The sequence below is a fragment of the Ambystoma mexicanum genome, chromosome 2q, assembly GCF_040938575.1.
Source record: "Ambystoma mexicanum isolate Mex_15411 chromosome 2q, UKY_AmexF1_1, whole genome shotgun sequence".
Taxonomy (NCBI): Eukaryota; Metazoa; Chordata; class Amphibia; order Caudata; family Ambystomatidae; genus Ambystoma; species Ambystoma mexicanum.
This window is the reverse complement of record NC_090924.1, coordinates 1,006,041,224-1,006,058,255: the sequence shown is the minus strand read 5'-3', so window position 1 is coordinate 1,006,058,255 and position 17,032 is coordinate 1,006,041,224. Positions and strand designations below refer to the sequence as shown.

General features: G+C 41.2%; 1 protein-coding gene across 1 annotated transcript in view; it reads left to right on the top strand.

Annotated features, from left to right (window-relative positions):
• Nucleotides 1-17,032, top strand: part of KLHL7 (kelch like family member 7) — a gene marked incomplete in the record, with an annotated part of 773,580 nt that overhangs the window by 434,370 nt on the left and 322,178 nt on the right. The window contains 1 exon segment of the mRNA XM_069648328.1: nucleotides 15,669-15,811. Coding sequence (XP_069504429.1) covers nucleotides 15,669-15,811 — 143 coding nt within the window.

Sequence of the window (17,032 nt, the reverse complement as noted above, 5' to 3'; positions counted from 1 at the left end):
TAACACGATTCACCAATGTTATCTGTGCTATTGAAGACATCATAACCCCTGAGACCCATATAACTTCCACAGCTAAATTGCCAGTGGAAACTCTACCTGGGAATAAGAACACCCTCAATGCATTTTTTAAAGCTATCGGAGGCTCGATTCCTAAGGCTTCAACGGAGAAGGTTTTATTACCATAAAACCTACTACAACCTTGACCGATCCTACTACAGAGCTTGTTTCTGAAAACTGTTCCTCATCTCATTTGCAACCTACATCATATCAACCTTTAGATGCGCTGGCCGAGTCCCTGACACACTTGGACCAGGGGGTTACTCTGGTCACTGAAAGTGACACGATCAAAAGTGTCATTTGCTCTTCCTAAGGTGGCATCGTTCCCGACAATAGAACAAAATCTTGGGGTGACATTTCAACTGAAACAAGCAGTTGATAAATATATTGACGAAAAGTAATATATTGACGAAAAGTTTGCTGATGTTGCCGGTTGCAATGCCCCCTTGGATTCTCAAGTGTAAGTGAGTCATAACTCTGAAATTAACAATGCTCAGAGATTCACAAGAAATTATTCCTATACAAGTGAATTGCAAACGCCAACTGAAAAAGTGTCTCAGTTCCAATACTCTGATATGAGACCAGTTGGCAAGAACAATTCTCTGAACGGTTGTATGCCTAGAACCCCACAACCATCGCAACATGCTTCAAAAACTCCTAGCTTCTGCTTTATACTAAAGTGCAGAGAAGGGCCTTATCCTTCTTATGATCTCAACAGAAGGAGTGTTTGGAACATCTTCAGAGATGTGGTCGAGCTACAAGATGTTAGCTCTCGAGACATTGAACAAAGTGAGTTCATTTCTGATAACTCCAATTCGATCATTCGTTTGTGGATTCCATCAGGGTTAGTGGCAAACACAATCTGGCAGGCGACAATGTCGCTGTTTGAAATGGGTTTTCTTTTGGCTCAGGATCCGAAAGATATCTCAACTCAACCCAAGGAATATTTCTCAAAACTTAACATACATGAAAGTTTTCAGTGGGATAACTCAAATGGGGCCAGAGCCCAAAGGGCTTCAGTCAATGTTCAGAATTAACCACCAACTAAAGAAAATGATAATGTTTTAAGAATTGCTAGCTGGAATACAAGAGGCCATAGTCATTTGCAGACCTCTATCAAAAAACTTCCTGAGGTATATCATCTTTTGTCCTTACAAGAAACATGGCTAGCTGCATCTCCGGTGTGGGATGGGTATGACGTAATTCTGCTACCAGCATTATTAACTAAAGGCAGACCATCCTCGGGGCTTTTAGTTGCGGTAAACCGTAAATCAGTCCTTTCGATTACATCATGGGCAGCTTTTAACATTCATTTGCAACTGGTCAAAGTTACTACTGCCTCTCACTCCCTGGCAGTTTTGAATGTTTACAGAAATCCTAGTGTTTGCTCAGATGTAGACTTCTATAATGGTTTAACTGCCTTATTAGATATTGTAAATATTTCTGCAACTACAACGTATACCATTATCATGGGAGATTTAAACATGGATTGCACTAACTCTAGTCGTCAATCAAAGGAAGGTAAACATTGGTTATACTATATGAATGAGAGGAACTTTGTTATGGTTAATGGATCCATTAAGGGTGATATGCCAGCTCAACCGACTTGGTATAGAAGTACAAGTACCATCGATTACATTTTTGTTGACCAGAGTTTGTTTAGAATGTCTCAAGAGCTAACAATCACTACTTCCCCTTGCAGTGATCACAAGATGCTAACCCTCTCTATTGCATGGCAAGCACCTAACAGCAGAGCCGCTACTGCAAATTTTGGCTTTGGGATTAACAATGCAAGGTCCAGAATAAAATGGACGGATGCTAGAGTTATCGAGTTTGAGAAACTGATAGCGTCTAACCTGTCTTATGTGGGTGTCCAGTATACCGAGATACTTGCTCCCTTTGTCCACACGATCACTATTCCTACCAAGAATCATATAAAGCATCTCCATACTTATGATCAAGTTGTCAAAGAGATAAAGACTGAGTTTAGACAATTTAAACGTCATATTCTGGCATCAGATATCAATGAACGTTGGTAATTACTAAAAAATGCCAAAAGCGCTATTAAGAGCTGGATAAAGAGTCATAAATCATCAATGTTCCAAAAAGATAGCGAAAGTATGGCTCGGGCAATGTCTAATAAGAACTCTGCTCAAATGTGGCACCTTCTTGGAAATTATGCTTACAATAGAGATGCGGATGCCCAATTAAATTCAGTTAATGAACATCATTGGGTTGAGTATTTCCAAGATCTTTATGCAGATCCCAAATTCGACCACAAAATATTTCTTCAATCACGGCCAGTTCGATGGCATTTAGATTAACCGCTACGGACATAGAAGACATTATAAAAAAAAAGCAAGCAGCTCAAGGGCCGCAGGCCCAGATGGAATTTCTAATGCTATGCTTAAAGCCAATCGGGTCGAATGGGCACGCATACTATACTGCATATTCCAAACAGTAGTCAATTCCTGTACTATACCAACATCTTGGAAATCTTCGATCATTATACCGATTTTCAAGAAAGGGGATAGATGTAATCCCAATAATTATCGCCCAATTGCCCTCTTACACTCTCCTGGCAAGATTTTCTCCAAAACCATTCTAGTTGAATTCAATAAATGGACTCTTACAAATTCATTACGAGATCCTTATCAGACTGGGTTTATTGCAGGGATGGGCACGCAGATTAACTTATTAACATTAAATTCAATTAAAGCACATTGCCGAATCACAAAGCAAGCATTATTCTTAGCTTTTATTAACCTGCATTCAGCATTTGACTCAGTATCTAGAGTGCTTCTATTCAACAAATTGAACGCGATCAATGCCCGTTAACCCTATTTGAAATCATTATTGCCTTCCACTCGGAGACTTCTATTTGTGTTCGCCTGTCATTGGACGGGGTTTTGTCATCAGTTATACCAACAGCTCGTGGGTTAAAGCAAGGTTGCTTTTTTGCTTCCTCGATTTTTAACTATTTCATTCATGATACGAAACAAACATTTCAAAATATGACTTCTGATTCTCCTAAAATTAATAACCATCAGTTAAAAAGCTTAATGTATGCAGACGACATGGTGCTCATGTCAAAAACTCAAAATGGTCTGAAAAAGTTGCTTGGAGCCTTCAATATATACATCGTACAAAATGAATTGCGGATCAATACCAACAAAACTCAAATAGTTTTGTTTTCCCCAAAAAGGAAAGCTAAATCATTTGTGGTCCATCAGTCAAACAAATCTAACTGTTGTTCCCCAATATACATATCTGGGCATGATATTTTAACTAGCTAATCATTCCAGAGGACAGTTGGAAAGAGTGGAGAAGAAGGTGGATGCTGCCATTTCGCAAACTAGACTAATTATGTACAAATACAGGAAATTTTCAATTAAACCAGCAATAACGTATTGGAACCAAAAAGCTGTTCCAGGCTTGATATATGGTTTAGAAACTTTACCTACAACTACTAGTCTAAAATGTGATAAATGGGAAAGTAAATTTTGGAAAAATATATTAAGACTACCACCGTCCATTCCGGCCTGCTGGATCCGTTATGAGATGGGTCTAATTTCACTCCAAGCCTTTTACAACTGGCGCTTATGCTCCCTTTTTAGAAAATGTCTAATATCTTCTGAACACAATGTCCTCTTAAGGGAGCTCACAATTCATCTGTTTGCCACGACTCATACTTTCTTTACGTCGTGGCTTAATACTGTGTATATCATCTTGGGTCATGCGTGTGGCTCTTTTGACACTTTAATAAAGAACCGGGATAAAGCAAAAAATCAAATTTATACGCATGATTGGATCAAAATATGCGAGTTATGTTTGACTTATGTGGATGGAGACACAATACGTTTTCCCCCCCAAAAAATGCAAACTCTGCCATTGTACCTTATTCGAGCTCCTGCTATTAAAATTCGCTCAGCAATTCTGCTACTACGATTTAACATCTGGCCGTCTAGAGCACTATTGCTGAAGCGAAGGCTAATTGCAGCTACAGAAAGTTATTGTCGCTTTTGCAACAATGTTGCTAACTTGGAAACATTAAATCATCTAATTACCCAATGTCCAGCTTTGGTCACTCAAAGATTAAAGCACTTTGGAAGACCTTGTTGGTATCTTGGTAATTTAGAAACTGAGCAATGTGGTCTGTGATACTAAATTCATCATATTTGCCAATTCAGGTGGCAACTGCATGCTTCTTGGATAGCCTGCAGTTAGACAATGAGTTGGCTGTCAATACATAGTTGACCATGATTTCTTTAGGGCTACATATATGTTGAAAGGTAAATTACAGTTGAGTATAGTTGTCTGCAAATGACAATTACCATATCTTTATTTCTATTTAGCATGTTTTATTTGTGAACCTCACACTGTTTTAAATGAATTTGTACAGTTAAGAATCAATATATTTAGTATAATACTGTATAGACTGTTGAAAAAAAAAAATGCATTTTTGTGTGTTAAATTTTACTTGTGTAATGACGAATATTTTTTTTTGAAAGATTGATTTGTTTCAATAAAAAAAAGTGCTGAAAAATGCTGCTAATTCTGATCCTCTGATGGACCTGTTATGACATCTAACAGACCCATACAATAAATAAACATTGGAGACAATTCTCAATACCGCCCTAGTGGGCTAACTATCTGTGTGGTCTGTGTAGCACATATCTCAGCAACATTTCAGTCAAATTGCTATAGCTTTTAGGATTTCAAATGTTATACACAGCTAACCAACTCGGTAACAAACTGATCGTCTTCCAAAAGATGCACAGCTAGTTCTTCCCCAGCATTATGTTGCTTGGGTGTTTTAGTGTTGAAAGTGATAATGAGCCTCGAATCCAATTTCCTTAACATTCGCTCTCTATTACCACTCCTTTTATGTACAGGGACATGTGCTAATGCAAAAAACCTCATCCCATTGGCATCAGTTGCATGCTTTTCAGTGAAATGCACAGCGAAGGGATACTTGATGTCTTGATTTAAAATGGGTTGTTTACAAGTAAAAACCAAAAAACTTTGAAAAATTAGCCGGTTATGTTAAGCGAAGCAACCATAACTCCCGCTAACACCCAGGACATGAAAGATGACAAATGTCATTGATGACATGACATATTTGGGCCCCTTATTTTTGTTTACTGACATGATTAGGCTAGTTTTTTGTTTTTACTGACATTTCCAAAATGTAAAAGGTGTTCTATATCTGCACATTAACCTTATTATATGTACTTTCCTTGGAGTTTAATCTGAGCTCATAGTGCACATATGTGGGGCAGTAAGCAGGCCTCAAACATACAATTAATGTGTGTACATGAATGATTAACTGTAATGTTATTGTCATATTTGGGTGCAGTTGTTTCTTTCTTCCTTACTTTAGTTTCCCTGTATGTGCCTCTGATTTGTATGCATTGTGGGTCTTCATATGCATTGTTTGTGTTTGTAATAGCACAAGTGTGAAGTAAGTCTTGAATTGTTAGCTAGTTATTACATGTTTAACATGACTCAACTCTGATAAGGTAGCATTAATTATTTTACGATCCAAAATGACAAGATTATAAATATTGTACTTCTATGGTGCATGCTGCAGCCATTGCCTATGTATGGATACATTCTTGTATTAACCACGCTCCAATGTAATGTGTTAGAGAAGTACATTATTTAATAGATTAAGTTGTTCATGATGGGTCTCACAATCGCCCCAGACATCTTGTTGCCAACATTATAAACACATCCCAGTAGGACTTTTCATCAAAATTAATTTCATTTGTGATGTCATCTTTGATATCCTGGGTGTTAGTCTTACCAGTGCACAGTGGTGGCGCGAGTTATTGTTGCTGAGCTTACCATAACTGGTGAATTTCTGAGGTTTTTCGGTTTTACTTGTATCCAGAAAGTCCCTTTAACAAAGTTTTTTCAGTGAATTTCATGGATTTTTACAAGTGCATGTTAAAATCCTACAAGTTACTAATTTATTTTATTGATCTAAATTTTTGTAAAGCGCGTCATGCCCATGGGCCTCATATCATACATACCCCAATATAGAAACATTTTAGTCCAATTTACCAAATTCCCCCTGAAAGCACTGCCATTTCCCACCTTCTAGCATCATTTTTAACACTTCTATGCACGTTTCACAACTTTTCCCACAGTTTTTCCGTCAGTCGACGTTCACAAACATCTGATGTCATTGCGGACCTTCTGACAGTCACGTGACCTCACGCGCAGCATTATGACATGTTCGCGAACGCATCCGCACTTCTCTATAGGGTTAAGACTTTGCGGGCAACTTTCAAGCTCAAAATGTTCTCCTTGCATAGCTCCTACACCTATTCTTACTAATTATACATTAACAATCTAGTAAACAGCACATACTTGGAAGGGTGTTAGCAAAACTGTTATTTATCTTAAAAATGGCATCAGCTATTGCCATCCCTCCTCACCAAGAGCCATCGCCAGCTGGAGGACCTACACAACAAAAAAAGCGCAGTACTTTCAAAGACAATGAAGAGGACCAAGAAGGATTAGGTAGAGGACGTGCCTACCTTTAGCACCAAGAGAGAATCATGGGTGTGGCAGTTATTTACCACGGTTGGGAATGTACCAAAGGCTAAAGCTACCAAAGTGAAATGCAACGTTTGTGGACTACCTGGACAGTACTCCTACGGGACAACCTCCATGTGCCGCCACACCCAATCAAACCACTGCAATGCTCTCATAGGCTGTTCCTTTCTTAGCAAGTAGTAGGCCGTCTTCCTCCACCTCATCTTCCTCAAGCAGAACTGTATCCACACAGCCTACTTCTGTGGGACACAAAATCCCACCAGTTACCTTGCAAGCAATAAAAGAGGCTGTTGATCTATATCTTTCGAAGACAACAGTCCTCTGTATATACTGCAACACACCACTCTGCCGGGGGGGGAGCAATTTCAAAGTGCTTTTGAAGCTGTTATCAAGGATCATGGGAAACACTGCCCCTTACCTTAGATGTAACACACGTGCAACATCTCCACCTGCCCCTTGATATTAGTGCTTGGTGCCCCTTCCCTCATTTCCCTCCCCACCTTACGTTCTAACATCTCCTGCAAAAATAAAAATAAAAAAGCAAGAAAAGGTTCCTTTAGGAACACCTTCCACAGTTAAAAAAAAAAATAATAAAATAAAAAATCAAATCTTTTACTCTACTTTACATTTCTCAGTAAAGTACATAGACTCAATAACATTTTCCAACATTTACATTAGGATTTTGTGTTATGCTAATGGAAATAATGTGGTGTTATCCCCCGTTCCAGCCCCTGGCAAAGAGGGATGTGGGCCATAAGCACCCTGGGTTTCCAAAGCGGTAACTCTGGGTGCTTTAAACGTCCCACTGGAGGAAGGAAAATCCTTTTCCAATTTGGCCACCATGGAAAGGGAAGGCGGGCTCCGTACAGAGCCCCTCTACCCTTTCCATGGCGGCCTGCAGAAGGCGAAGAGAGAACCATATGACCAAATTACCACAAACACATTTTTTTTCCTTTTCAAACCTATCCCAATTTAAAAACACTTTAGCACATAGCCGGTCCCTGGTGGAAATGGGCACTTTATCCCCATTGGTTACCCCTCAACCTTATGCGATGACCTGGACAATCTGGCCACTGCCCATGGCCACAGGCTATACCTCAGTCACCAAGGGTATATCACTAGTTTTTGTAACTACTACATTATGACAGTTGTCAAAAAATAAAACTGACACATTTGCAAAACCATGCTTTTAGATCCTTGCCAATAAATCCAACCATGTTTAATTTTTCAAAAGTGTAAAAATGTAGTTGCATACAATAGTCATATCTTTCTTAGCCCCCACTTGACAAAATCCATTCAGACTTTGTACAAACATTCAAGGTTAGGTCTCTAATCATTCTGAAAACGTTTCTCATTCATCAAACGGCAACAGATTAATAAGCCATCTAAAAATGTTGACACCCCACCTCTAATTTAGCCCCCTCCTGACAAAACTCCACCCAACTTTGCAAATACATTTATATCTAGAACTAAAATCTTTTTGCAAACTTTTGTGCACATTCGTCAAATGGCACCACATTTCTAAGCCTTTACAATATTTTGTTCTCTCTTGAAAAAACAGCACCACACTTTCCAGAACCATTCAGAATCGGGTCTAGAATGAAATTCAAAGATTTCATCATGCAGTTTCATTGAGTGGCGCCAAAGTTATACGCCAACCAAAAACTGCTTTTCAGCAACCCTGTAATGCACAAATAAGCATAGTTGTCCCCGAACATCTGCGATGTTCGCAAACATCACAGGACTGCCCCGGACTGTTTGCGGACATCGGAGAAAAAACCTGCCTGTTTTTTTTACTTTTTAAGGTCATATCCCATCCCATTCTCACCACCCCTCGCCTCCCTAGAGATTGTTTGATCGTTTTGACAAGTGAAATTTTGTGTTTTTTAATATTCCTTTACCGCCATGTTTGCGGACACCAGCAACTCTCCACCCCCCCCCCCCCCCAAATCCCTCCCTCACCCCTCCTTGACAAAACCTCACCAAACACTTTGCAGGCGTAATCTGATGGGGCCATATACATTTTCTGCAAGTTTCGTGAGGATTCCTCTGGGGGGGGCGGGGGGGAGTGCGAAGTTATAAGCCGCCCAAAAATTGCTCTTCCTATGGGTTGAGCAACTTTGCCATAACTTCAAGGCTGCTACCGTAGGCCCTGTAATATATATATTACTTACCTGTTGCTCCAGTTCTCCAGCGTGGTTATATTTTATAAATTCACATGCTTTGTGCATGGCTCGAAATTCAGATTGGATAAGCAGGAGCTAAGAGCAGCTCCTGGGTATCCAGCATTAACCAGTGACCAGGAGCTACCACTGGGGAACAAGGAGCTAGTACACGGTGTTCTGTAAATGTTAACTTCCGCATAAGATGCAAACATATAATTGTCCATTATTTATGAACCCTTATGCTTTAAATGGTGTATAGATGTGTCCTAATGTTTATTTTTAGATTATCCCAAAAGCGCACAGTTATATTCACATAGGTGTATTTGTTCAGCATCCCTTGGGCTGAGGAGCCACATATAGCTCCTGGTGGCTGTTGCTGTCAAGCTAACCCGGGTCTTTTAGGCTACAAGTAGGAGCTAAATAGCTCCCAGCTCCCCTCAATTTCAAACCCTGTGTGTGAATTTTCCCTGCCGGCAGACTAGAATCCTTGGGAACAAAGAGCAGTTTTTATGCTAATTCCAATCACTTTAGTATTCGCTTTGTCGTTTTGGGTGATCTTGCCCTGCAACCAATGGGCAGCATCTAACTCGCCTCCTGCCCTAGAGGCTCACTTCAGATTCTTTACATATATTTCAGTTTGCTTGTACCATCTTAGCAAAGAGTTGAATATAGTGTTGGTTCTAAAGAAACTGAGTTGATACCTTTTTATTAGGCAAACAGTCATTTTGTGGTATTCCACCACTTCCTTAGGCAGCAATGGAATGAAGCCTTTGAAAAACATTACAGCATTACAACTTAAACAGCCACTCCTAGAAATCTTGTTTTTCTTTATCCATGCCTGTCTGTGTATCTAATTTGTAGTTTTTCTCAGAGGCGCATGCATTAGTTAGTGAACCCACCCAGAAATTTCAGTCGTCAAAGTCTAGATAGCACACTTAAGTGAAGCAGAGTCAGAACAAGTAAAGTGAAGGAAAGAAAATACAACACATACTGTTGGAGTACCCTCTAGGAGACAGGAGGTGATGGGATAGTGCCAGTCAGGTGCAGTCCAGTTGCCTCTGTATGTCAGGCTGGTCCCTTTGCAAAATCAGTAGTGGCACAATTATCCACATATCAGGCTTGAGCCTCTAGCAGGCTGAAAGAGGCCAGTCATTTTTTAGGTATCCTAAGGGTGTGTCAAATATATCCAGATTTTGTTACATCTCAGAGAAAATGGTGGGATTTTACGGGACAGGGGCCCTGACAAATCTCTGCGGAGCATTTGGGCAGGGGCATTTTTAGGGCAGATTGAGCTGGGTCTCAAGGAATCTGGCAACAAGTCATTGCATTGGAGAGCTTGGTTTGTTTGTTGGTTTATTTGATATAGCGCAAATCCAAACCCACAGGTAGCCGGGCGCAAAAATTACAAGGATACTTGAGAACTTAGTTACATTGGTACACAGAAATAGACAGTAAGACAATTCAGCAATGTTACAGTCTAAATGTAATTATACAGTTATTACCGGATGTCAGCGGCATAGAGAGCTAGGTAGCAATCAACCACGGTATGTGGTCATGGTAAGGTCCAGTGAGGAACCTAGATATTAGCAGTGGTGGTCAAGGTCGGATTAGCGGGGGCATAGTTAGTGTCACTCAGGGCTAGTGGTTCAGGTAGGAGAGGGTAATCACTTTAGATGTCATTCGATCAGATCCATGAAAGAACCTTCCGCCTAAAACTTAGGTAAGGTTGGTCCTTTCTAAGTTCTAAAGGGAGTTTGTTCCAAGTTTGGGTGGCTATGACTGGAAAGCTAGCACCACCAGCAGTACTCTTTTTGTATCTAGGCACCATCAATGTATGGGTGTTGGTCATTCTTGTTGGGCCGTTTGAAATTCTATTGTTGATTCTATTGGCTAGATAGGGGGGAGCTATATTGTTGAGGCATTTGGATGTGAGCAAGAGAGTTTTAAGGGTGATCCTGTCTTTAAATAATTTTAGCCAATGGATATTCCTTCTGGAGGTGGAGACATGGGCTCTGTTAGGTATGTTTAAGGCTGATCTAAGAGCGTTATTTTTGAGTGTTTGGAGTTTAAGGATATACTTGTTAGATCCCGCATATAGGGCATTACAATAGTCCAATCTGGATATGATAAGTGCATTAGCTAGTGTAATGCAGCTAGCCTCTGTTAGGAATGGTCTACATGCTCGGATCAGTTTGCAAGTATATGCTGTCGAGGAAGCTAGGGAGTTAATTTGTTTCTTAAATGCGAGTGCTGAGTCCAAGTAGACCCCAAGGGTTTTGACTGCAGGCATTACTTTAATGACATTATTGTCAATGTTGAATGAAGCATAGTAAGGGTCAGGTTTTTTAATCGCTGTCTCTGTGCCGAGGATCAGAATCTCCGTTTTGTCATCATTCAGGCATAGGCCATGGGATGGCATACATGCCTGAATGAGGAGATATATCTTGTTTACCTAAGCCGAGTCTTCCAAGAAGTTACCCGAAAGGGGGATGAGGATCTGAGTGTCATCTGCGTAGTTGGTGTAGATGACACCCAGTCTATCCAACTTGTCTAAGGTTTGGTAAAGATGTTGTACATAGTGGGAGACACACATGATCCCTGGGGGACACCGCAGGAGACTTGTATGGGATCGGCAGCTGCTAGGGGGGAGAAGACTCTCATTGTCCGGTTAGCAAGGAAGGCTTGTACCCAGGTTATGGCATCACTTTAAAAATGGGCAGCGGAGCTGAGGTGATTGCATAAAATTGCATGATCTACCAAGTCAAAGGCTGCTGAAAGGTCAAGGAGGAGTAGCATAGCTGATTTACCATTGTCCTTCAGCTCGTCAATTTGAGTCTTAAGATCAATCAGGGCTGTTTCAGTGCCATGAAGGGGGCGGAAGCCGGATTGTTGTGATCCTAGGAGGTTGTTAGTTTCAAGGTAGTCCTGTATTTGCAGGTATGCTACCCTATCGATTTTAAGTAGGAATGGGACGGTAGTGATGGGTGTGCAGTTAGTCAGGATGGAGGGGTCGAGAGTTTGTTTTTTTAGCAAGGGTAGGACCCAAGATTGTTTGAGGTTATTGGGCACTAGGTTAGTCTTAAAGGAGGCGTTAATCAGTTTAGAGGTGAAGGGAGCTAGGTCTCTCGCTGCATCTTTTATAATATAAGCGGGGCAATTATCTCCTTTACAATTAGAAGGCTTTAGGGAGAGGATCATTTTTTTCTGTCTCTGGTATAGTTATTTGTTTAAAGCTAAAAGGGTTAAGTGTTATTGGGCTGGTTTAGGGAAGGCTGTGCCTTAGGAGTAGACCTTGTTGGCAATAGCAAGGTAGCTTTTTTTATTTGCAATTTTAGTTTGACGAGAGCAAATTTTTCCTGCAAGGGCATTTTGTATATTAGTACACCAAAGCTTATTTTTTGGAACATTATCCGTTTGCGGTATGGGTGATTCCATTTCACGGAGGATAGAAAATAATTCTTTGGTGTCTGATTTAGCTTTAGCTATTTTGTCGTTGTAAATGTTCTTTTTTTTGTACTAATAATTTCCTTTGTACCATTTGGCATGGGTGGCTAATTTCATTTTGTTCTCCTCAGTGGGCGAGTGTCGCCAGATTGATTGCAATTTTCTTTTTTGGGTTCTAAGGTCTTTTAGTTGTGGTGTAAACCAGTTGTTCAAGTGGGAAAGTTGCTTACTTTTATGGATTTTGGAAGGGGCGATCTGATCTGGTGCCTTGGTCATGGTACTATTATAAGTTTCCACAAGTATAGTGCGTTCTGCGATATTGTCTACGTTGTTATGGGTAGGGAGGAGGTGTGGGAGAAGTTGTTCTACTGTTATGTCTTTTTTACTTCTAGTGGGAAGTGGCAGGGGCATAATTATAGGTTTAGGGTGGGTAAGATCGAGTGAGGCAGAGAATGCGATTAAGTGGTGGTCTGTCCATGTTTAAGGAGTTATACTAGTGATACTGAGGTTGCAGGTCTAGTCAGCTACCCAATCTAAAGTCCTACCTTTGCAGTGTGCGGGGGGTGGTGACTTTTTGCGTTAATCCATAATCGTGAAGTAGTGCAGCGACAGATGTGGCATGTTTGTCATTGCAGTCGTTGAAACCAAGGTGAAGGTCTCCTAATAGTAAAATTTGCACATGGTCTTTAGTATTGTTAGTCAGGATGCTGATTAGGTCATCCTCAAAAGTTCCTAGTGGTCCAGGTGGTCTATAGATCACATAGATAGTAAGAGTGCGGTTGCAAGAGAGTTGGAGTTTGGCAGTGAGGAGTTCACAAGACTGGAATGGCGTAGTGGTGACTAGCCTGATAGGCAGGTTGGCTTTGTGGATAATAGCTAGGCCACCTCCTTTAGTATTCGGTCTGTCAACTCTTAGTAGTTGGTAGCCGTCTGGTAATGCTAACATAATAGCAGGGCCAGCAGCCTCATGTAGCCAGGTTTCGGTTATGAACAGCAGGTCTAGGTTCTCATTAGTTAGGGTGTCTGAAATCTCAGTAGCATGGGTTACCATTGATCTGGCATTAATAAGTTAGTGGAAGGGTGCTATTTAGTATGGTAGGAAGGGGTTGCATCATTTTAGTTAAAGTAGTTACTTGGGATAGTAACTGCTTGGTAGGTGAGACGTCTAAGGGCAGAGGAGCGGTCTTGAGGTATTGTGACCGTTTGTTCATTGGGTTAGTTAAGTTGGTGTAGCCCCTAAATGTGTGGTAGGATGTTGGTTCATGTAGATGGGACAGTCTAGCCCTTAGTCGCATATTTCTATCTTTAGGTGGGCAAGAGGCAATGGATGCGATGCCATTATAGTAAGGAGGCACAGTGCTAAGTATGCTGTAGGTATTTGGTGGATTTTCATTATGGGCGTGGGCGAAGGGTAACTAGGTTAGTTAGTGCAAATTAGGCTAGGACCTTGTCTAGCGTAGACAAGTGTAGTTTAAACAATGTACTGGGGTTTAGGTATTCTAGGCACGTGCAATTATGATATAGGCTACAAAGTCCTTGACGTGTGCAGGTTGGGTAAAGTACTAGGCCTCGGGCTGACTAGATACGTACAGAGATACTATAAGCTATGAAGGCAGGGTCAAATGCAGTTGCAGATTAGTCTAAGAAACATTCTGCAGGCAGGAAGAGCCAGTATAGTAACAGGTCTGCCTAAGTTTGACAATCACAAATTAATCTGAAAAACACTGTGCAAGCAGGTAAGGACAATGTGGTAGCAAGGTCTTTCTAAGTTTGACAATCACAATTTAGGCAGACAACACTGTATAGGCAGGTAGGAACTAAGGCAATTGGCCATAGTAATAATTTCCGTTGGTCAGATAAAATTACTCTAATTATAGGTGGGAGTAGCAGCGATTTTACAATCCTAGCATTACGGTGATGTGCATGATGGTAGTCTCAATATATAGATATATAATTAGCAAGAGAGTAGTTTGCTACGGACCAGTAATGAGGCAGTCAGTTGTATATTTGGCTAACCCAAGTGAACATTTTTATTCATTCAAATCTGGAAAAGATGATCTAGTTAACTCACCATCTAGGCTGAAGTGGGCCAAAAAATCAAAATGTATTACATAGCTCATCGCAGGTAGCCACCGTGGGAACAGTAATCATATTTGCTAAGGTTGTAGTAATGATCAAGTTCTGACGTGGCAGAGTGGACAAAGCAGGACAATATGGAGGATAGAGCTGGGATCAAGGGCTATGCAAAAGCTTCGAGTGGCACCAGAGCACTGAGGCATAAGGTGGACACAAGTCTTGGGTAAGATGAGGGGGCTCAATTGGGTGTCTCGGACAGTACCTTAGTTTGGAGTCCTGGTAAGTCCCGCTACGGAGCTGCATAGAGGTGACTAATTGGGTGAGGCATTGGATGCAGATGAATTGGAGCTCGTTTGTAGATAGGTATGAGGAGTAGTAGTAAAACAAATGCCGCAGTTGGAGGCAGTCCGGCGGTCACGCACGGACAGGCACAGACAGGTGGTGCCCTTGTTGTCGGCCCTTAGTGGGCAGGCCGGCTCTCGCCTTCCGGTGACCCAGCGTCACGGAAGAGCTGGAGGGCTGCCAACGGACATCAAGGTACGGTGCTAGGCAACGATCAAAACAAAGTTGCGGCCGCATTTTGCGGATCTCCTCGTGTAGCGAGGCCGCGATTCGTGCTATGAGCGCACTAAGAAGATGAAAACAGGGCCAGATCGTGCAGCAAATTCGGCCAGTGGGTGCATCCAGTGACGATGCACACGCTTGCCCTGAGATTTCAAATTGGGTTGAAAGCGATCGACGATGTGAGCATACGGGCTCCTGCATCCGGCCATCAGATGCAAAGGCTCCTGCCTCCTGGGCTCGCTGGTGAATGTGGCTGGTGCACTGTCAATTGGATGCCCGTGACCAGCTTTGGATAAAATGATGGAAAGTCTGAATATTGTGATCCCTGCATCTGTCTGGGTGGAAAAAGTCAGTCTTTTGGTTGGGATAGTTTCTCATGAAACCGAAATGTCTAGTGATGCCCCCTGTCAGTGTATTGAAAATGTTCATGCATTTAAATTCATAGGTCTTCCTGGCTTTGTCAGACCTGAAATTACCCAGGAGTACAGCAATGTTGAGATCATTAAGGGTATGATTAGCTTTGGAAAGATGCTCACCAACTGTAGTTTACTTTGTGCATCGCTTGCTGCTGTGACGATGAAAGGTTAATGTTTTATTCTCAATTGGATTGTCCAGTTGTATTAATAGTGCTATTTTTTGTGAGATGGCCTTCATGGAATTTTAGACGGAAGGGAATTCGGAAAGTTGATTGTGTATTAATCCTTGCATAATCTGGTGTCTTTATTAGCGTTTCCATCATTTGCTCATGCAAGTGTTTGATTTCACTAAATAACCCAAAAGTTTTTCCTGTTGCAGGTGGAATGAGGTACCATCTGCTGTCTCCAGAGGACAGGGAAGAGTTGGTTGATGGCACCCGACCACGGAGAAAAAAGCACGATTATCGAATTGCTTTGTTTGGAGGGTCACAACCTCAGTCCTGCCGGTATTTTAATACAAAGGTATTGTGAACACATCTTGTATGCTGCATTTTATGTTGCTTAAATGTTTATCATATTTTTTTAATCACTTTTTTATTAGGCGTTTGTTCCGGATTGCTTCCACTTCAAGGCTTTGTATAGCCTGTGTTTTAATGGTACGCAGTTCGTCAACCTTGAAGGGATGATGGACTAATTCGGCCCGGCCCAGGCTTAGAAGTGCAGGCAGGCCCTTTGCTGACCTTCTTGGATAAATATATTAGAAATTGTAATTATGATTATTATTAGGGTGTACATTGAGTGCAGATCAAGATTCGGGAAGCTATGAAGCACTTTACAATCATAGGGGGAAAAACACAGTGAGGGAAGCAGAAAAACAGAGCCGGTTTGCTAGTTTGTGTGTTCAGTTAATTTACCTGCATCACTTTGACATATTTTAATGTCTGTTCAAATTCGATATCTAACAGTTGAAAGAGCTGCTAAATACCTTAAGGGTTCCCACTTTATTAATTGCATCTATGTGGTTCTTTACTGCTGCATTCTAAGTGTTGCCACAGGTTTAAAACATGCTCTCAAATTCTGTTTTAAATGTGCAGCCCCACTTTGTGTTGCACGTCTTCCTGCTGTACTTTTGGCAACAGAAGAGAGGGAAATGAATTCTCATTGCCTAGCCCCTTTTCTGTATTCTGAAAGGTTGAAGCTTCCTGCGACACATTACATGGCCAATGTGTGCTTTCAAGTGGCCACAAGGCGACATAGAGCATATTACAAAACACATACATAAATAATACATGTAAATGATATTCCACCAAAAGGGTCATAATTCCTAAAAGTAGTCTTGCGAATGTTGACGAAAACGTGTCGTTCTCTCCAACAACTCAGAAAAACATACACGCACACATTTGGCAGCCATTAACTCACTCTTTCACATTTTTTGTCTGGACGTGGGCACTAAAACAGACCTTGTTACGTAAATTGACTCATAAAACACACAAACCTAAACACGGTAGTTTACTTGTGAAGCACAGATTGTTTCCATATGTGTGAACAATTACTTAGTATAATCCATATATAGTATTTTGAAGCGGCTTCCTAAAAGGTAAGTGTTTTTTTTTTTCTTCTTCATGACTCAGGTGTGCAGTGGTGTAATATTCCTACTCTACGTCCTCTCCCCTTTCCTCCATACTTGTGGGACATTCCGTCCTTCGGGACAGGCGCAAAGCACTTTTGTCAAAGCATCAAAAA